Consider the following 23,083-nt stretch of genomic DNA (forward strand, 5'->3'; position numbering starts at 1 on the left):
CTATTGATCGTTTTTTAATATACTTTGGGCTCGAGTTCGTTCTTTACTATAATTTAATTACAAAAGATTTTCAACCCCAACAATATTCTTTAATATGAATCTCTTATTAAATAACTCTCTACAGTGTTCAAGTGTTCCGCTCTCTGAGGAAAAGAAAATGAAAAGAAAAAATATGTCCTCGATGCAGAATATTGGGTTTTCAGCCACTTTTCTTGGTTTTCAAACCAATATTTTGTCCTTGTTATCCAAACCAAGGGACATTTAGTTTTCTTTATAGGGGTATTGGACAAGGCAGTTTTAATAGTGTGCTTCCTTTTTTGATCTGACTATAGTTTTAGAAGTTATGGGCTATTTTGTTTTTTACTATGGCACAATGTAATAAAGTAGGTTTGGTGATAGTATAATGGGTTGTTAAACCGTGCCCTTAGAGGGGGTCTGGTTCGGTCCTAAGGTGATTAAAACTTGGGTAGCGTGCCCTTAGGTTTGGCCCTGACTCTTTATGTTGGTGTCCTACCGGTTTAGTTGAGAAAACTTAAATAACGTTGTAGAGAGGTTGGGTATCATATAATACTTTTATTGATGCACCACACAGCGATACAGGGTCTGGCTATATATATGCCACTGGGACTGTTAGCCCCATAGAATACACAAATAAAATAATATAATTACCTACTATAAGACATTTAGACAAATACGATATTCCAAGGTATGCCTAATTTAAACGGACCAGAGGTCAGCCCGACAATAGAACAGTACAAAGATATTCGAACCCATAAATTGTAGCTTTTATACCATAGATCACCACATAAACCCGGCCAATTGACGTATATAGCAAGGGAAGTGGTTATTCCTCAATATCCTTTCCAAGTCTCACATGGAGGATGTTTTCTTTTATCTTAGTAAAGAGTGGTACTTCAAAACTTTGCAGTTTTTATTTTGCGTCATAAATATTTTATTTTATATAAAATCATTTCTGCTTAATTGGACAGGCTAATACAGTACTCTCCCCTTTAACAAGAGTTAGAGTTTTTTTCCAAGATGCTATCTCTGTTTTTGTATAGTACTGTTTTTTTTAAACTACGTATAACTCGCTTAGAAGGCATCTTATTACAAAACAAGAAATAATATTCTTATCTAATTATCACTTCTTAAGACTCGTATCGAGTATCCATAACCTAACAAAAAATAAAACTAATTTTTAAATTTTCATGTATTTTGTTAGTTTAAATGAAAAGATTAAAATTATTCCTCAGATAACATAAATATTTTTGCAGTTTACATAATAACTTTAGCGATTCTAAACTGAAAAATAAAATATATTAAAAAATTGAATTTTTGGTCTGAAAAAACATCCTAAATCCCACATCGGGTAGCTAGAACCTAACCAAAAATAAAACAAACTTTAACATTTTAAGGTATTTTTCTAGCTTGAATTGAAATATTCAAACTATTGCTCGGATACCATGGATATTTTTGCAGTTTACACAAGCTGCAAAGAACGCATAAAGACAAAATTAAAAATTATATTCAGAAGTCCAAAAAGATAACAACAATGCAGGCTGATCTTTGTAAATTGAGAAAAAATTTACGAATTTTTTACCGGGATTACGAAAAATATTCAAAATTAAAGATTAAAATTATCTCTGAAAGAATGGATTTTGTTGAAAAGTTGGTTAGAGATGCTTTCGCAAAACTTCATAGTAATATCCTAAAGAAATGTTGCATGTTTAATGAAAAGCTTCCAATGTATGGACCGGCAACTGTGGAACAGTTTACAGATGTAATGGGAAATCTTATACATCACTGTGAATAAATGGAGGCATAATTGTCCTTTACTTAGTTTCAGCTTAAATTCGATGATCAAGCCTTTATTATGTACTAACTACATCCAACGACTCTGACGTCATTGATCAATATTGTATATAAAAAATTAAGTTTTTCGTAAAAAATGATTAATTTTTAAAAACAAATTAAGTACAAATGGCAATAGATCTAGAGATCTCCTTTAAAATGAGCCATTGAACAACTCTCTACGATGTTCCAGTGCCAAGCTATCTGTGGAAGAGAAAGAAAAAAAAATATGCCGTTTAGGCAGAATGTATTAGTAACCGCCACTTTTCTTAATTTTCAAGCCAATATATTTTCCTTGCTGTTCAAGCCAAATAACAGAAAGTTTACTATACAGGGCTTTCGGACAAGGCGGTTCTAATGGTGTACTTTTTTTTTATCTGACTTTTTTGTTAGGAGTTATGGGTTTTTATATTTCTTAACATTGTACGCGACCGTCTCTTACTAGGTTGCTAGCTACCGCTGCAACCCGGATTAATGAAACAGGTCAAGACAGGAAAATGTGAAGCTATTGCCCTTTGAGAACGCAAATAGCTCTGACATCCCTCATTTGGGCTACATTACAACGAATGCTCATGCTTTCTCGTGTCCCTGTAATTGATTTCACAATGATCCAAGTCGCCAAGGTAGAAATCAACCATTTTGTCAGTTGAAAATTTTAATGCTACATTATTTTCAAGGATTTAAAAAAGGATTTGACATAATTCAATATCCGTCGGATAGAGCTTCCTTGTCAGATGTAGTTTCAGAGCATTTTTCAATAGTTGTCTTGTACTTTTCAGGACAGCTTGTTCTGCAACACAGAGTATTTTTTGCCAAATATTCAGTAGAACTAAAAGAACTGTTTAAAACACTGTTAGAAATACTTTTTTTTGAGGAGGTGTTACCGGAATTTATTCTAAATCATTAGTCTTACAAAAACATATACTATTAACCCTAACAGGTTCGTTTTCGCCATAATTGAAGAACATTGTTTTTCCTTCGCTGTTGATAGGTATGCTTGTATATACATTTTTATTACTGCTACATAAACTGCAATTGCTCCTTACAAAATTAATATACGAATTTTCTAGGAAGTAGACCTCCGTATATTCACTGTGTTGTCGAATGTTTTCATTTGCATCTATAAAGTGTTCCGCAGTTGCCAATCCATACCCTGGAAACTTTTTCATTAAACTGACAACATTTCTTTTGGATATTACTATGAAGTTTTGCCAGAGCATTTCTAGCCGACTTTTCAACAGCATGCAATCTTTCAAACCGAATTTTAATCTGTAATTTTGAATAGTTTTCGTTATCCTGGTTAAAGATACGTAAACCGTTACTCAATTTACGAAGATCTGCCTGCATTTTCGCTATTTTCTTGTCTTTCTGAATGGAATTTTTCCCTTTGTGTTTATGCGTTCTTCAGTACAACCTCGCAGATAATTTAATTTATTCATTATAGCTTTTGTCACCCCAGAATCTACCAATTATTCTGGTAGCAACTTTTTTCTTATGTTTGTTTCGGTAATCTTTATCGTTATCATACTGTGCATTGCTCTTTTGTTTGGCTGTGTCAATTTTTGCATGTCTATAAACTTCATCATTATAATAACGCTGGTTGTCACTATCAATTTTTGCATGTCTATAAACTTCATCATTGTAATAACATTCCTTGCTGTTTTGTTTTGCTCTCTAAATTTATACTTCTCGGTACGCCTGGTCGGTTGAATACCTTTGCTATTTCTCTTTTCAAGAGGCTATCTTTGCTGTTTTGTTTTGCTCTCTCAATTTATACTTCTCGATACGCCTGGTCGGTTGAATACCTTTGCTTTTCTCTTTTCAAGATGTTATCTCTTTTCTTTGTGTAGTGGTGTTTGTTTAACTTGCATGTAGCTTGCTTCGATTTAACCATTATGTAACTATGAATGAGACCATTGTTTCTTTGTTGGCGTTTATGCAATAATCATGACTTCCTGGTGTAATGATTTTATTTCATGACGTCATGGCGTAATGATATTATTTAATGACGTCTTCAGAAATAACAACATAATGTCGTGTTTTTCTGTTAACGTGTTAGGTCTAATAAAACTATGACGACATTCATTATTTATCTAGTAGGGTTTCAGACAAGGTGGTTCTAATGATGTACTTTTGTTTTGATCTGACTCTATTTTTTTTATATTTCTTAGCATTGGACTGATCGTCTCTTACTAGGTTGCTAGCTACTGCTGCAACCCGGATTCACATATATAGTTATGGGAGGCAGCGTGGCCGAGGGGTCCAAGGTGCTGGTGTTAGCCGCCAGTCTCTTCGGGGCGTGGGTTCAAATCTTACCGCTGGTATACGATTATGATTTATGTACAAAAATCAAATATCTTTGAAAAGACTGCAGTATGAAAAGACATCAAAAATGCAGTTTTTAGTGGAAAAATTTATTCTCTTTTAGAAATAATTTATTTTAGTTACAAAAGATTTTTAACCCAATTAATTTCCTTTAAAATAAGCCAATGAACAATTCTCTACGATGTTCCAGTGCCAAGCTATCTGTGAAAAGAAAAAGAAAGAAGAAAGAAAAAAATATGCCGTTTAGGCAGAATTTTGTAGATGCTGCCACTTTAATTGATTTTCAAGCCAATATATTTCCCTTGCTGTTCAAGCCAGGGGACAGAAAGTTTCCTATACAGGGGGTTTCGGAGTGGTTCTAATTGTATACTTTTTGTATTGATCTGACGCTTTTTTCTTAGGAGTTATGGGTTCTTATATTTCTTAACATTGGAAGTGATCATCTGTGACTAGGTTGCTAGCTACCACTGCAACCCGGATCAAGACTACTCGGGGTGGATCTCTTATAGTTCCCATTTACAGTATCGATTCTTTATGTTATTACAAATAGGAAAAAGCCTATGGCTTTTCTTAATTGGAATAGTAAGAGACGAACCGGCTACAACCTACGATTATGACAACATTGATCAATCTTTAAAATTAGTTATAATCCTATTTTAGTTACTATGAGCTGGAAGTTTGTTCTTTACAGCAATTTTTATTCAAATGATCGTCTTTTAATGTAATATCCTGAACTGTTTGCTTTTTTGAACTGTTTGCTTTTTTGGGGTCCGGGGGTAGGGTGTCTTTGGGGGGGGGGGTAGGGGACCTCACAACACTGTTCAAATGGAACTTGGGTATTATAGCGACCACAGAGTTTCATCCCAAATCATCTTCTAAAATGTCTCAAACTATTTCACCCAAAAAGTCCCTAAAATGATGTATTAATTTGTTTTGCCCAAATAATCCCCTTAAAGTAATTTCTCTGCGTTCCTTTGTTTTGGCATTCCTGCGGTTTCACATTTGAAATTCCCAGGAAACCATTTCCCACGTAAATTCTATTTAATCTGTCTTGATCACGTATGAATTTCTGAAAATATATTTAAGGTGTTCCTACTTACACTATTAAGGTTTCGAAAGAATATTAATTCATTTCTCAGATCTAAAGACCTGAGGAGCCATATTTAAAGATAGAATATTAATTTATCTCTCAGACCTAAAGATCAGAGAAGCCATATTTAAAAATAGAATATTAAATTATCTCTCAGACCTAAGGACCTGAGAGGCCATATTTAAAAATTAAATCCCCCCATGATAGAATTCCCCTCCGATTATGCAAATCAATTTCTCAGAAATCCTGTCCCCTCTTGTCCCAGTCGATTATGCAAATCAAGTTCCCAGAAATTCTTCCCCCTTCATGGATCAATAAACCATGAATGAATTATGTAATCGTCGTATTGGATAAGGGGGTTCTACTTATGAGCGTGTAAAGATACTGCCAGCTTCTGGATTACGGGAGTTGTATACACTTCTATTTCATTTTTAGGATTCAGAAGGGTATAAACCTCCCGTGTTTTGATAGCTTTGCAAACCTGAGATCTTCCGTCCATGACTTTGATACTAGGTCATCTGTAGAGATTAATATTCCGCTGATTGTTTCAGCCCGATTGATGTTTTCTTTGCTTCACAGGGGGATCAGAAGTTGGAACCATCTTGATCAATATATAAAAAATATAGGTGATATTTCTTGGTCTAAGATAGTAATTAAAGGGATGCTGTTTTGTAAGTATGAATTTTAGTGTTTTTTTTTAAATAATGATACTGGTAAATATTTATGGCTCCTAGGGGTGATGATTATTAATATGATAGTAAATTTAATGAAAATCTTAAGGTGTGTGGTTAGTGGTGCTGTTTGGGGACTGTGATATAGGAAGGTTATTTTTTTTGTTTTGTTATGTTAGTGTATTTTTGCCACCCCCTTGGACTAGTTTTTACTTCTTCGGGTGGCCACTAAATTGATGTTAAATTGTTTGTTTGTTTAGAATAAATCTCCGCTGCAGCCCGAATGTACTATCTTAACTTTTAGTTACTATTTGCCGTGGTTTTTCTTTCCTTGGTTTCAGCTATATACGATGAAGCTTACATAGTCCCCATTTATAAAGAACTGAATCGATTTTTTATGTATGATACTGTTAATTTTACAAATTAAATTAATGACATTGTGGTGCAAGCGGCTAGCACGATCGGCAGTTAAGCGAAGGATTGGTAGTTCAAGGCCACCAGGGTTTGATTTCTTTTAGTTTGTAATTCACTAAAACCATGATACCAATGATTCTTACAAAATTTCCATTTACAGTATCGAACCTTTACGTAACTCTCTCTTTCTCTCAATCGCTCGTCAGGAATGATGCAGACCATGTCTGCTGACCACGTTTCTCTGGATACAGAGTTTCCCCTAACTAAACGCTCCGATCAGGGAGCGTCAGCTGTTCTCTGTCATCTTTGGGTATGTCCTGTTGGAAGTATTTTAAAATCGTGGCCAACATTACATCAAAACTTTTTCTATTTGAAAGGGATCTTAGACTCTTCAATTTACATTTTGTCTTTATCTGCTCGCAACTGTCACAATGCATTGTGGGATATACATCCCTGATGTTAGCTACCTTATCAAGGATTTCTTGTGTTAATGTAATAGATTTCACTATAATCCAAGCCGTCAAGGTAGAAATTAACCATTTTGTCATTTGAAAATTTTAATGCTATATTATTTCCAAGGATTTCAAAAAGAATTTGACATAATGCAATATCCGTTGGATAGAGCTTGCAGATATCAAGATGACATTGCCAAGTAACCTGCTGCCCAATTTTTTTTTTTTGAATGTTTACTCAGGTTGTTATAGGCGAGTTCAATCATCATAATTGCATTGTCAGATTAGTTTCAGAGCATTTGTCAATTGTTTTCTTTCACTTTTCAGGACAGCTTGTTCTACAACACAGTATTTTTTTCCAAATATTCAGGAGAATTAAAAGAACTGTTTAAAACACAGTTAGAAATACTTTTGTCTTGAGGAAGAATCTTACAAAGACATATACTAATAACCCTAACAGGTTCGTTTCCGCAATAATTGTAAAACGGTGCTTTTTTTTCGCTGTTCATAGGTATTCTTGCATTTATATTTTTATTACTGCTACATAAACTGCAATTGCTCCTTCCAAAATTAATATACGAATTTTCTAAGTACGCCTCCGTATATTCACTGTGTTGTCTAGAATTTTCCATTGCATCTATAAACTGATACAATGTTGCCAGTCCATAGCTTGGAAGCTTTTCATTAAACTGACAACATTTCTTTCGGATATTACTATGAAGTTTTTCCAGAGCATTTCTAGCCGACTTTTAAACAGCATCCGCTCTTTCAAAATGAATTTTAATTTGTAATTTTGAATACTTTTCGTAATCCTGGTAAAACATTTGTAAAACGTTTCTAAATTTACGAAGATAAGCATGCATTTTTGCCATCTTCTTGGACTTCTGAATGTAATTTTTAACTTTGTCCTTATGCATTCTTTGGTAAAGCCTCGCAGAGGTTTTAATTTTTTCAGTATAGCTTTTGTTACCCCAGTGTCTACCCATTATTCTGGTAGCAACTGTTTTCTTATGTTTGTTTCGGTAATCTTTATTATTATCATACCGTTCCTTGCTCTTTTATTTGGCTGTCTCAATTTTCCCTTCTCGATACCCTTGATCCGTTACATACCTCTGTTTTGCTCTGTCACATTTCATTTTCTAAAATCCTGGATCACAAGACATCTTAGTTGCAATCCCTCGCGTGCTCGAGCTTTAATGCGTTCGGTGGCATTTTTATCTCTTTTAAGTAAACTTTTCTTATATTTCAGGATGTTGGCTTTATTTTTTGTGTAATAAAGTTTTTTATAAGTAGAAATTTGGATTACTCTATTTTGATATTTTTTTGGTTATTCTTTCTCTTTTTTCCATTCGCGTGAGACCATCTTTTTTCAATGTTTAAAATTATTAAGTACACTATACCACGTGTCGAGTAGCTAAAACAACTAATTTTAAAAATTTCAGGTACTTCTCTTGTTTTAATTAAAAAATTAGTATTATTGGTTAGTGCAAAGTATGACCTGTGCAAAGAGTTTTAAAATTCATCTAAGCAGCCATGAACATTACAAATTCCCGTTTGATGTGTGACTGAACACCAGAAATATTTTTTTTTAGCTTCCAGAACTATTTTATATAATAATTTGGCTTTTTTTATATTTTTGGACTTTGAATGGCAGAAGAAACCTGCCCTCTTGTAGTCGTTGCCAACATTTTGTTCGCCAGAGTTTGTCCCGATCACACAAAATTTCAATCTTTTTGCCTTAACAGCAGTTTTTCATAGAAAGTAACTGAAATACTAAGACATGGAGCTGAGAAAACCATCTTTTTAAGTATTTTTTCCTTTTAATAGTAAATAAAAATATTTTTTGTTTCTTTTACCAAGCTAAATATTTAAACAAGTATTCAAGGATTATATTTGAAGAAACTAATTTGTATTTTGTTTACTTGAAATTTTCCACACGTCTTCTGCTATTGGTTGAACTTTGCGGATTTTCTTGAAAAAGTTAAGCAAAGTTTAAAACTCCCTTCCGACTGCAATAAAGTCAACAAAGTTATGCGAGGAAAACGGTTATTAACTTTGTGGACAGCTTTATTGACGCCATGGGAGCCCCGCTTAATGTGGATTTGTGGAATCATTTCGTTAAAAAACAGGCCTTAAGAAGAAGAAAAGAAACTTTTAGTGCGGTTTATTACCTTTAGTGCTACTTCTTTTGGGTTATGGTATTACCTTTTTGTTTCTCTTGTATACTCCTAAAATTCATCACAAAGCTAAAATGCCTGAATGCATGGCATGGACAACAAGCCTACATGGTATGGGCAACCTTGTAGGTCAATATCTACGAAATCATATTATTGAGATAGCCTAGGAATAAAGTGAATACACCATTCCATGCCTTTTTTTGTGCTGATTACGAATATAGTAAGCATTTCTATCGGAAATGAATTTCAGTTTCCCCCCCTATATAGGCTATACCTAACTGAATTGGCCTATATAGGGGGGGGGGGGGCTGAAACTCATTTCCGATAGAAATGCTTATTATATTCGTAATCAGCATAAAAAAAGGCATCAAATGGTGTATTCACTTTTGTTCTAGCTCAATAATATGATTTCCTAGATATTGACCACCTTGTATAGGTTAAGGTAGCCTATCCCATTCTAGGCTATAGTAGACTGCCAGCCATTGAAAAACAAAAAGGGGGTTTTTGCATGGATAGCAGTAAATTTGGTAAAAGGTAAATTTTTACCAAATCATATTATTGACTTACAAATAAAGTAAACATACCACTTGATACCTTTTTTATGCTCTTTCCAAATATAATAATCATTTTTGTTGGAAATGAATTTTACCCCCAGCCCTATATATACCGATTCATCATATATATTTGCACATTAGGGGGGTGGGGGTAAATTTTATTTCTGATGTAAATTAGAGGTAAGATTAAACTTTCCCCCACCCCGCTAATCTGCAAACATATACCCTGAATTGGTATATATAGGGGTGGGGGCTAAAATTCATTTCCAAATGATTATTATATTCATAAAGAGCATAAAAAAGGTGGTAAATATCTACCCAATCATATTATTGAGTTAGGAATAAAGTTAATACACCATTCAATGCCTTTTTTAATGCTGATTATGAATATAATAAGCATTTCTATTGGAAAAGAATTTCAGCCCCCTGTATATACACATAACCCAACGTAACCTAACCCTGAATTGGCATATATAGGGGGGGGGCTGAAATTCATTTCTGATAAAGATGCTTATTATATTTGTAATCAGCATAAAAAAGGCATCAAATGGTGTATTCACTTTATTCTGAAATCAATAGTATGATTTGGTAGATATTTACCAAAAAGGCATCAAGTGGTACATTCACTTTATTTGTAAGTCAATAATATGAATTGGTAAAAATTTACCTGGTAAAATTCTACCTTTGACTATCCTGGAAAGGGGTTAAGTTTGGAAAATGAAACTTTCAGGGATGGGTCTACAGTCTAAAGGAATATCCACTCTTTTGACTATTGGAAAAAATAGTTTATAAGCTTATATAGAATGGTACAATCCAATCTCATTGTAATTAAAAACATTTTAGTCATCTAGTTGGAAAATGTGGCCCACCTGTATAGGAAAAATCTAAATTTGCCAACTAGTTGACAATAAATGTTGCCCTAGATAAACTTTCCTTTTCCAACTAGTTGACTAATAACTTTTCCCCAGCAAAACTTAATTTTTCCAGCTAGTTGACTAATAATAGTTAGAATTTATTCTGAAAAGCATAAAATATGTTAATATTATAGGGTTCTTTCAAATTTAATTATCTCTATTGTGTTACAACTTCCATTTCTCTCTCTGTCTCCCTCTTAATGGGAGATTTATTTTGAGTTACTTATTGGGCTTTGAAGCCAGGGATTTTTTGTTTTAATTCCCAGAATAATTAGTCTTATACCTGCTCTCAAAAGTGAGATTGAATTTGTCAAAGCTTGGAGGATTATTCCTCCTGTCTGTTTAAACAAAATGGATACAAATTTGAAGTTTCATTCATTTCTATCTTGCATTTATTGGACATAAATTGTGTCTTTTCCTTCATTTATATGTCTTTGTTTCTTTTCTGCAGGAATATCTTTGTCTCATTTTTAAAATTTTTAATTAATTTTCCCAACTAGTTGACTAATAGCTTCTCCCCAGCAACACTTAAAATTGCCAACTAGTCGACAATAAATGTTGCCCCATCAAAACTTTCCTTTTCCAACTAGTTGACTAATAACTTCTCCCCAGCAAAACTTAATTTTGCCAACTAGCTGGAAAGAAACATTGCCTCAGAAAACAATTTATTTTCTACAGCTAAGGTAAATCAAACACACTGAATTCAGGAGTAAATAGTCTAAAAGCCACAGAACTAAAAGTCTTCTTCTACAAGTGTGCTTACCAATCTTAGGCAACACTCTGCAAGATAGTCTTACCCTAGGTTCACAGAGATGCAATTTCACATAAAAATACACATAGTATCAAAAATGTAGTGGAATACCAGGCGGACTAAAAATGTTCCTTCAGCCCCATTCAAGCGTAAATATCAGCTTCTATCAAGGGATTTATTTCTTTAGCAAATATCTCATAGTAACCTTGTCAAAATTTTGGACAGACAGCAACAGCCTCTGTTGAAATATAGGTGACTTTGTTGAAACTTCACTGAACATGTAAAACAGATGAGAAATACTTGGTGTCAAATTCCAGGATCCACTGACAAAACCATAGGCACCATAGCTGTCAAATTTACGGGTGCTTTCTGTGCAGCAAGAGATTTTGATGATTATTATTTCTAATAATATTTCAGATGAAAGAACATTTAAACAAAAGGTTTTTTTTTAACTTTGAAGTTTTACTTAAAGACCCTGGATTTTTCCATCATCTGAGGAACTGCTGCTTGGCCTCATACTATGCAGGGGCGTAAATTGCTATGGGGCAGGGGGGCAGTTGCCCCCCCCCCCCGGACCTGATTTTGCCCATCCTCCAGATTTTTTTTAGATTATACCCTTATTTATCCTTCATCCGAATAAAAAATACAAATTTTATCAAATACAATATCTTATATGAAATGACGCTTAGGCTTATGTTTTAGACAAAACTAAGAATTTGCATATGAAAATAAAATCCACTAAATCAAATAAACATCTTAAATTTCTTGAAATCCACTCCCGCTTTCCTAGACCTTATCCCTTCCAAAATGCTAGTGAAACAATTTTGTTATACTAAATTTGTTATCTAAATACTATTTGTATTTAATAATGTATATTAAAATTTGTTGTACCAGTTTTGTTATACCAAATACTACATGCTTGAAATAATTTTGTTAGTTTTATTAACTTCTACTTTTTGCATAGTCTTTTATACTTTTATACATTAAATAAAGTTGAAGAAAAACAAAGAAACAAGAATATACGTGTCAAATACACCAGGTTCTGCCCACAGGTATTCCCCGAGTATTTAGACGGGTGTCGAATTGGGTTCCAACTTGCGTTGAAAACAGGTAACTTTTTTGTTGCATCAAATTTGTAGGTGAAAATGCTCTAATTTCGGAAAATTGGAGTTTAGTACCCTTTCCAGACAAAATTTCAAACTTCTCATCAAGCAGTTAGATTCCTAGATGTTTTTCCTACATACTGAAACCCTTTTCAAACCAAAAGTCTTTAAATTAAGACTTCTAGAGTAGAAAACTGGTTTTTTACAAAAACTGATTATAAATATATATATATATATATATATATATATATATATATATATATATATATATATATATATATATATATATATATATATATATATATATATATATATATATATATATATATATATATATATATATATATATATATATATATATATATATATATATATATATATATATATATATATATATATATATATATATATATATTTATTTATATATATTTATTTATATATATATATATATATATATATATATATATATATATATATATATATATATATATATATATATATATATATATATATATATATATATATATATATATATATATATATATATATATATATATATATATATATATAAAATTCAAATTTGGCAATCATACTGTTATGCTAATTTTTAAATTAAAATTCTGTTCATTCATTCATTCATATTATAGTTGTCCATATATGACTTCCTATTTTGCTCATATATATATATATATATATATATATATATATATATATATATATATATATATATATATATATATATATATATATATATATATATATATATATATATATATATATATATATATATATATATATATATATATATATATATATATATATATATATATATTCATTTATAGAAGGAGAAGACTTTTAGTTCTGTGGGTTAAAGACTATTTACTCCTGAATTCAGTTTGTTTGATTTACCTTTGCTGTAGTGCATTTGTTAAAAGCACATACTGCCAATTTTTGTTGGACTGGAAATAGTATGTTTTTTTTTCTCTTTATGTCACATTGTTAGCTAAGAAATTATTCTGAGGAAAGGTTACTTGCCAAATAGAGGACTAACAAAAGTGTTTATAGGGTAAGTTTGTTTCTAGCTAGTTGGATAAAGAAAGTATTGCTGGGGAAGAGTTGCTAGTCAACTAGTTTGAAAATAAATTGTTTTCTGAGGCAATGTTTGTTTCCAGCTAATTGGCAAAATTACACTGTTGCTGGGGAGAAGTTATTAGTCAACTAGTTGGAAAAGGAAAGTTCTGATGGGGCAACACTTATTGTCAACTAGTTGGCAAATTTAAGTGTTGCTGGGGAGAAGCTATTAGCCAACTAGATTGGAAAATTAGTCACGAATTTTAAAAATGAGATAAAAATAGTCATCCAGAAAAGAAACAAAGAAAGATAAAAGAAGGAACATACACAATCTTCGTCCAGTAATTGTAAGATGGAAATTAACAAAACTTCAAATGTGCATCTGTTTTCTTTATATGGACAGGAAGAATTACCCTCTAAGCTTTGCCAAATTTAATCTCACTTTTGCGACAAGGTAAAGACTAATTATTCTGAGAATTAAAACAAAAAATCCCTGGCTTCAAAGCCCAATATATAACTCAAAATAAATCTCCCGTTAAGAGGGAGAGAGGTGGAAGTTGTAACACAATAGTGATAATTAAATTTGAAAGAACCCTATAATATTAACATATTTTATGCTATTCAGAATAAACTCTAACTATTATTAGTCAACTAGTTGGAAAATGAGTTGTTTCTGGGGCAATGTTTCTTTCCAGCTAGTTGGCAAAATTAAGTTTTGCTGGGGAAAAGTTATTAGTCAACTAGTTGGAAAAGGAAAATTTTTCTGGGGCAATATTTATTGTCAACTAGTTGGCAATATTAAGTGTTGCTGGGGAGAAGTTACTAGTCAACTAGTTGAAAAATGAAAGTTGAGCTAGGGAGAAGTTATTAGTCTACTAGTTGGAAAAGGAAAGTTTTGCTGGGGCAACATTTATTGTCAACTAGTTGGCAAATTTAAGTGTTGCTGGGGAGAAGTTATTAGTCAACTAGTTGGAAAAGGAAAGTTTTGCTAGGGCAACATTTATTGTCAACTAGTTGGCAAATGTAGATTTTTCCTGTACAGATGTCCCAAATTTTCCAACTAGGTGACTAAAATGTTTTTAATTATAAGGAGATTGGATAGTACCATTCTATGTAAGCTTATAAACTAATTTTTTCCAATAGTCAAAGGGTGGAGTCCCAGGCTCAAGTAGGCTCTGTCCCAGAAGGGATTTTGAAGTACCTACCTCCACTCCTTCTCCCTTTAGAGGGCCGTGACCTTTGATGACCTTTAAAAATCTGGGTAAAATTCTGCTTTAGCTACTTTTGACTATCCTGGAAAGGGGTTAGGTTAAGAAAATGAAACTTTCAGGGATGGGTCTACAGGCTAAAGTAGGCTGTGTCCCAGGAAGGTATTTTGAAGTACCTACCTCCACTTCTTCTCCCTTTAGAGAAGGAGTGACACCCTGACCTTTAAAAATGTTTTTGGTAGGTGAAATTGAGGGTGTCTAAATAAAAATTTAAATTATTTGAAAATAGAAAATGCAGTTTAATTCATGTTTATTTTTCAGAATTTTGTTTTAAAATTTTTTACAACAATGAAAGAAGTAAAGATAAAGGTTCTCCCCCTGCAAAATATGATTACTAGGCTTATTCTGCATAGTATGCAGTAAGAATCATTTTTTAGCATGTTTCCTTATGTACTGTGCTGCTCCTAGACTTACACCCAAACTGTCATTACTTGGCTTTTTTTTTATAAAATTAAATTAAAGTGGCAGTTAATATTATATTGACAAAACTATGTTCCAAGTGTCAAAAATTATTGTCTGATGCAGTGGAATACCAGGCCAACTAAAAATGTTCCTTCCACCAATTCAATTATAGATATTGACTTTTGTCATGAGATTCATTTCTTTTGAGAATATCTTGTAGTAACTTCCTCTAAATTTTTGACAGACAGCACCAGGCCCTATCAAAATATAGGTGACTGTGTCAGAGCTTCACTGAACATGTAAAACAGATGACAAACAATTGGTGTCAAAATTCATGGGACCTCTGACAAAAACATAGTTGTTAAATTTACAGGTGCTTTCTCAAAAACAAGAGATTTTAATGATTATTATTTCTATTAATATTTCACATAAAAAAAAACATTAAAAAAGGTTTTTTTTTAATCTAAGTTTTACTGATTTGATGCTAGATGCTAGGTTTTTCCATCATCTGAGGAACTGCCACTTGGCTTCATACCATGCTTATATTTTTAAGCATTTGACCTGGTTGATCACAACATCCTAATTCATTTATCACTGATTAACTTTGAAGTAGACCCTCTCTTAGTAAATTTTTTATTTGTTTTCTTCAAATAGATCACAAGTTGTTAAATGCAAAAATATTCTCCCTGAAGCCCACCCTACTTAGTATAGAATTCCTCAAGGAACCTTGTTAGGACCACTCTTATATGTAATAGTGATTAATGAAATTGGTCAGATTGGTGTCAATGTGTAGATGACCTGCTTATCCTTGAAGTATGTCATAGAAATATCAAAAGTGACCCCATCAAAATCCTATCCATGTTCTGGACAAAGCTAAGAATTTATGTAAGAAATTAAATTCCACTAAGTCAATTATAATAATAATAAATTTTTTAAATTTTTAAAAGTTTACTCCTGTTTTTTTAGTCCCCATTTAACCCAACCTGCTAGCGAGAACGTTAAACTCCTCGATGTCACACATTCCAAAGATCTTATGTAGAAAATTAATATTCGAAGAATTTTGGAATTTCCAGACAAAGCATAATCAAAAATAAAATTTTAAGGTGGATAAAAATGGCAGATTAACTTTGAAATGGCCAAATGTTGACAACATTTTCACAGTAAACAATAAAGAAATCTTTGCTGGACCATTAAAACTGAGAGGAGTGGGCCATTCAAGATAGCATTTAGAGATGCTATTCTTGTGGCATACATACAACACTGTGAAAAAAAAGTTATATGACCTAGGTCACACAATTATACTCCATATGATTATCCAAATTTGTCCCTATAGGCTATTTGAGGCATTTTTCTCAGTTTTTTGCTTCCATTATCTGAATTTTGTTTTATATGTTTACACATTAAACAGAGTAGGAGAGAAACAAAGAAATAAAGTCAAAAGAATATGCATGTTGAATGCACCAAGATCTGCCCACTAGCATTCCCCAAGTATTTCAACTTGTGTCAAATTGGCTTCCAACTTATGTTGAAACCAGGTATTTTTTTTTATCTGTCAAATTTGTTGGTGAAAATGCTCCAATTTCAGAAAATCAGATTTTTGTACCCTCTTCTGATAAAACTTCAAACTTTTAATCAAACAGTTAGATTCTTAGATGTTTTTCCTAAGTAAGTAAGTAACTTGTCATATGTGACTTTAAACTTAGTGTATTTTTCATATTTGAAATAAACCCTCTGAAAATTAAGTTAGGTTTGTAAATTGTGATCAAAATCTCTTTTTGTAGTTTTGGTCACTATTGACAGAAGTTGGTCATTGTTGGTTTATACAGTTCATTGCCACCAACTGTGTAATTTGAAATTTCTTTTAAAATCAAGAAAATATGAGACACAGTTCTTCTATAGCAAAATATAAAGAGAGCTGATTGATGTCTTTGAAATATGTTCATTCTCCTATACCATTTTAATTCTTGCGTAATACCTGGTACTTTGTCCTGTAGAGGATTCATTCAAATATATTCTTTTGAATTACTGATGAACTAAAGTATTTGTTCAAGAACTGTTTTAAACCATGATTTAGAATGGAACAAAACTTATACAATAATTAGATTGAATTTAATCAAAGCCAAAGGTCAAATCACCTTATGCTCCTTAAAAATTTAAATCAGAATAAGATATTTTAATTCTTTAGCTGGAGACCTGAGAACCTGTAGAAATACTTACTGTTTTAATCAAAAACAAAACTAGCAATGAGAAACGAAAAGAAATTAATTTTAAAAACTCCAAAAGAGTAGTCTTACAAGGAAAAATAAAGAGCTGTATTAAACTTAAGACTGTCAAAAATAAAGTCCCATATTAATTCAAACCCAAAAAGAACAGAAATTAAAATAAGAGGTCATATAAAACATACAGATGACAGATGCTGATGAACATGAATAAATAAATCTTAGACTGACCAAAAATTACTACAAACAGAAGTTTGACTGCTGTCCCCTTCATCCTCTCCTAATTGTAAAAGTTTTAAAGCTGATTGTGTCATTTGTGCTTAACTGATAACAATATAAACTATAGACAATTTTTTTATTGATAAAATTGAAAAATAAAGGAAGCTAAAGCTAGATTAAATTTTGAATTTTGAGACTTTAAGGAATTATGAACATTATGTACATTTACAATCCAAAGTGAATTTTGCAAGAGAGCAAAGATACACAACAAAGAAATCAAAATTTTGAAATAGCCATTTTGTTCAATGTAGTTGTAAGTTTTGGAAATTAGGTATTTGAGGATGACAACCCCTCCCCCTCAGATGCCTCAGGGCAAGGGTTAAAATTTATTCCCTTGTGGCATATAAGGTTTTTATTGAAAGCTTTCTTGTAGAAACTTGAAAAAGGGTTCATTCAATTGGAAATTCAAAAGGCTAGTGCCTTTTTTAATAGTTGAAAGTGATTGGAGGACAACTAACCCCCCTCTCACGCCCACCTTTTCCCCAAACACATCCAATAAAAATTTTTATATTTCCCTTTTTTTAAACGTTGTTTAAATTTTTGGAATTTTGGTCTTTAAGGTTGACACCCCCCCCCCCCCCCACAGCTCTCCTGGGAAGGGTTGTAAGTTATGCCCGGGGGCATATATGGTTTTCTTAGAAAGCATTGTCGTAGAAACTTCAAAAAGGGCTCATTCGATTGGAAATTGAAATGGCTAGTGCCCTTTTTAATAGTGAAAAGTAATTGGATGGCAACTAATCCCTCTCTCACGCCCACTCTTTTCCCAAAAACATCCAATCAAAATTTTGAGATAGCCATTTTTTATCAACTTAGTTGAAAGTTTTGGAATTTATGTGTTTGTGGATGACAACCCCCCCCCCCCACAAACCACAGGGCAAGGGTTGTAAGTTATGGCCTGGGGGCATGTGAGGTTTTTATAGAAAGAATTGTTGTAGAAACTTCAAAAAGGGCTCATTTGATTTGAAATTGATATGGGTAAAGCCCTTTTTGATAGTCGAAAGTGATTGAAGAGCAACTAACCCCCCTCTCACGCCCACCATTTTCCCAAAGACATCCAATCAAAATTTTGGGATATCCATGTTGTTCAACGTAGTTGAAAGTTCTGGAAATTAGGTCTTTGAGGATAACAACCCCCCCCCATAACCCTCAGGGCAAATGTTGTAAGTTGTGTCCTGGGGGCATATAAGGCTTTTATAGGAAGTTTTTTAATAGAAACTTCAAAAAGGCTCATTTAATTGAAAATTGAAAGGGCTAGTGCCCTTTTTAATAGTCGAAAATGATTGAAGGGTAACTAACCCCCCTCTCACACCCACCATTTCCCCAAACATATCCAATAGCCGTTTTTGAGATAGCCGTTTTGTTTAACTTAGTCGAAAGTTCTGGAAATTAGGTCTTTGAGAGTGACAACCCCCTCACAGCCCTCAGGGCAAGGGTTGTAAGATATGCCCTGGGCGCATATAAAGTGTTTATAGAAAGTGTTGTCATAGAAACTCAAAAAGGGCTCATTCGATTGGAAGTTGAAAGGGCTAGTGTCCTTTTTAATTATCGAAAGTAATTGGAAGGCTCGACATTTCTATAGTAAAGATTGATATGGGTACAATGTATTATTATTATTTTTTTGTTTAGACCACGGCACTTCATATCGAAGGAGTTGTCATAGGAACTTCGAAAAGGGCTCATTCGATAGAAAATAGAAAGGACTAATGCCCTTTTTAATAGTCGAAAGAGATTGGAGGGCAACTAGTCCCCAACCCACGCCCACCTTCTCATTTTACCATAATGTTTAGAAACTAAATTTTGTCTTAAGATTAAATCAAGATGAACAGTGTTAATGCTAATTCCCAATAAGGCATCTCAGTAGTATCCCAAGAACGACTGAGGGTATCATGTTCAAACTTTCGGGGCTACTTCTGCTCTTAAAATTTAACCAAATCAAAATAGCGTAAGTTTATCCAAGCTATCAAAGAAAGTAAACAGATTTTTTATACGACTGGTATCAAGTTTTTTATTTCAGGTCAACTAGAGGAGGTATGAAACTAAATTAAACACTACTATTTGTGTCCAGATTTTTTAAAGGGTGTGTGTTGTTAAAAATTGCTGAAAATTTTTCTCCAGCATACAACGAGCAGGCCAAACTATAAAGTCTTAAAAAAAAGACTTAAAGTATTATTTTCTCTATCCCTGAAAAGACTATGTCAATATAAAACAAACAGAAATTAATTAAAAAACTTTCCAAAAAATAAGTTTTTTCAAGGAAAAGTAAAGAACTCCATTAAACCAAAAAAAGAGCAAAAATAAAATCAAATAATCTACCAAGTGTGAAGCTACCACAAATCAGCATCGATAAATAAACCCAAAACGAACAGAAATTACCATAAATAACTGAGTCAAACTCAAACAGGCAGAAATTAACATGCGTATGGCCCAAAAGCCCTATGCCTTCCCAAGGCCAGAACATAATTTGTACTTTACTGAAAAAAATACAAATGAATGTGAATTGTCAGTTCAATATATATATATATATATATATATATATATATATATATATATATATATATATATACTCATATTTAGTAATCAGAATGTAAATATTATTTGATTTATTAAAGTTATGAAAGTAAAAACATTTATATTTCAATATTTAATATCAATAGATACATCAAAAGAATTGAATTTTTATGGTGATTTTCAATATATAAGTTTCATCAATTACCTATCAAAGGTCATGAGCCTGAGGGAATATGAATTTTGGAAAATGGGATCAGGGTTGCAGCGGTAGCTAGCAACCTAGTAAGAGACAATCACTTCCAATGTTAAGAAATATAATAACCCATAACTCATAAGAATAGTCAGATCAAAACAAGAAGTACCCTATGAGAACCGCCTTGTCTGAAACTCCCACATATGAAATTAACAGTTCCTTGTCTAGAATAACAAGGGAAATATATTGGCTTAAAAATCAAGGAAAGTGGCAGCTGCTACACCATTCTGCCTAAATGGTATCGTGTTTTTTTTTTCCCACAGATAGATTGGCACTTGAACATCGTAGAGAGTTTTTCAATGGCTCATTACATAAAGGACCTATAATGTAAATGGGAATTTTTAGGTATCATCGTTAAAATGGTTTTATTGATAGCTTTCTTCAAGATACTATCAATAGATTTTATTGATAGTATCTTGTTTTTTTTTCCAAAGATAGATGGGCACTTGAACATTGTAGAGAGTTTTTCAATGGCTCATTAGATACAGGACCGCTAATGTAAATGGGAATTTTTAGGTATCATCGTTAAAATGGTTTTATTGATAGCTGATCAAATAGTTCGTGGTAATAAACTGTATAGTAAGAGTGACTCGTCTCAATAGTTACCGAAACTCTAAAAAACGGACTTGTGATACCAATACATACATCAAAAGAATTAGATTTTTATGCTGATTTTGTACTATTAGAACCGCCTTGTCCGAAACCCTTATATAGGAAACTTACCGTCCCTTGGCTTGAATTCAAGAATAAAAACCTTTGGGCAATCTTCAGTTTTGCTACTATACTTGGGACAGAGTATAGGTGATGGTCCGATTGTGAAAACCAAGGAGTCTTGGAGGCTTCCGAGTCGGCTATCATTTTTTAAGCTGCACAGCTTTGTTCTATGATACGGAATACGCCTCTCCATTTGGTTCAGGCAACAGGACACATGAACTAACAGTCCTTTCTGACATACTGGCAAATAAAGGATTTTCCTTTTCGATACTTGGAGACCTGGATTGTGGTCGTGAAGTCGAAACAGCCTGTACCTCTAAAAGTGGCAGCTACTATGATATTCTGCATAAACTGCATCATTTCTTTTTTGTCTTTTCCACTGACAGCTTGGCACTGGAACATCGTAGAAAGTTGTTCAATGGCTCATTTTAAAGGAAATTGCTAGATCTAGTGCTATTTGTATTTTTTTTTAAATAAAATCAATTTTTCCACTAAAAGCTGCATTTTTATGGACAATCTTGATGAATGGCAGCTATCCTAGCCCCTAGTTACAAGCACGTATGCTTACCATGTTACAATCAGGACTTATGAAAAAAAGGTTAAATATGAGACATGATAATAAATTCATTAATCAATCAGTTCGTGTTAACGAATTATATAGTAAGAGCGACCCGGCTCAATAGTAACCGAAACTTTAAAAATGAAATTTTGATACCAATAGATACATCAAAAGTATTAGATATTTATGATGATTTTAGAGATACAAGTTTCATCAGATTTAGTCTAACCCATCAAAAGTTACAATCCTGAGAAAATTTTCCTTATTTTAAAAAGAGGAAACACCCCCTAAAAGCCATAGAATTTTAATGAAAAACAAACCATCAGATTCAACTTATCAGAGAACCATACTGTAGAAGTTTCAAGCTCCTATCTGCAAAAACATGGAATTTTGTATTTGCCAGAAGAAAGATAATGGATGCGTGTTTATTTGTTTTTTTGTTTGTTTTTTTTTCCGCTGGGGTGATCGACCCAGTGGTCCTAGAATGTCGAGAGAGGGCTCATTTTAATGGAAATTAAAAATTCTAGTTCCTTTTTTAATTAAAAAACAAAATTTAATTAAATTGAAAACTTTTTTATTTAAATTCTACTAAAAACTGCATTTTTATTGCCAAACTTGATAAATGCCAGAATGCTTACCGTTGTACCATCGCAAACTTATGAAAAATAAGTTACTTATAATCACACTGAAAAGGACACAGTTTACAATAAGTTGAAAAAATACAAAGGGATTGATTTTTCTCTTATAACCATATATGACATAATAAGTGAGTGCAATATTTATGCACGTTTATTTTTCGACAAGCAATTTTTATTTTAGTTTTGTTTTCAGTTCAGAATCGCTAAAGTTATTATGTAAAGTGCAAAATATTTATGGCATCCGAGCAATAATTTGAATTTTTGATTCAAAGTAGAAAAATACCTTAAAATTTTAAAATTAGTTTTATGTTTTGTTAGGTTCTATCTACCCTATATCCGGGTTGCAGCGGTAGCTTGCAACCTAGTAAGAGACGATCACGTTCCATAGTAAAAACAAAATAGCCAATAACTCCTAAAACTATAGTCAGGTCAAAAAAGTACACTATTGGAACTGCCTTTTCTGACACCCCTATATAGGAAACTTACCGTCCCTTTGCTTGAACAAAAAGGGAAATATATTGGCTTGAAAATTAAGAAAAGTGGCTGAAACCGCGATATTCTGCATATACAGCATTTTTTTTCCGTTTTTTTCCCTCAGCTGGCTAGGCACTGGAAAATCATAGAGAGCTGTATAATGGCATATTTTAAAGGAAATTGCTACATCTAGTGCCTTTTGTAATTAAAAATAGAATAGTTTTTACATAAAATCAATTTGGACACAAATACTGCATTTTCCTGTAAAAGCTTGATGAATGACGTTATAATCTTATAGGTTATAACCCTGCATGCTGTAATAAGTGAATGCAGCATTTTTACAAACTTATTTTTCGAAAAGATAATAATTATCCTATAAATTTAAACAAAATGATT

The 23,083-nt window shown here is 32.6% G+C and overlaps 1 protein-coding gene across 2 annotated transcripts in view; it reads left to right on the plus strand.

Annotated features, from left to right (window-relative positions):
• Positions 1–8,950: 8,950 nt before the first annotated feature.
• Positions 8,951–23,083, plus strand: part of LOC148947876 (uncharacterized) — a 30,553-nt gene continuing 16,420 nt past the window's right edge. The window contains exon 1 of one of the 2 annotated variants that reach the window (XM_089095496.1): positions 8,951–9,001. In XM_089095496.1, the coding sequence (XP_088951622.1) occupies positions 8,999–9,001 (3 nt within the window). In that variant the 5' untranslated portion in view covers positions 8,951–8,998. The remainder of the gene's footprint in view (positions 9,002–23,083) is intronic. The other variant, XM_089095495.1, reaches the window with a different exon arrangement.

The sequence above is a fragment of the Artemia sp. Qi Xiang Cuo genome, chromosome 10 (genome assembly GCF_049724085.1).
Source record: "Artemia sp. Qi Xiang Cuo chromosome 10, ASM4972408v1, whole genome shotgun sequence".
NCBI classification, from domain to species: domain Eukaryota; kingdom Metazoa; phylum Arthropoda; class Branchiopoda; order Anostraca; family Artemiidae; genus Artemia; species Artemia sp. Qi Xiang Cuo.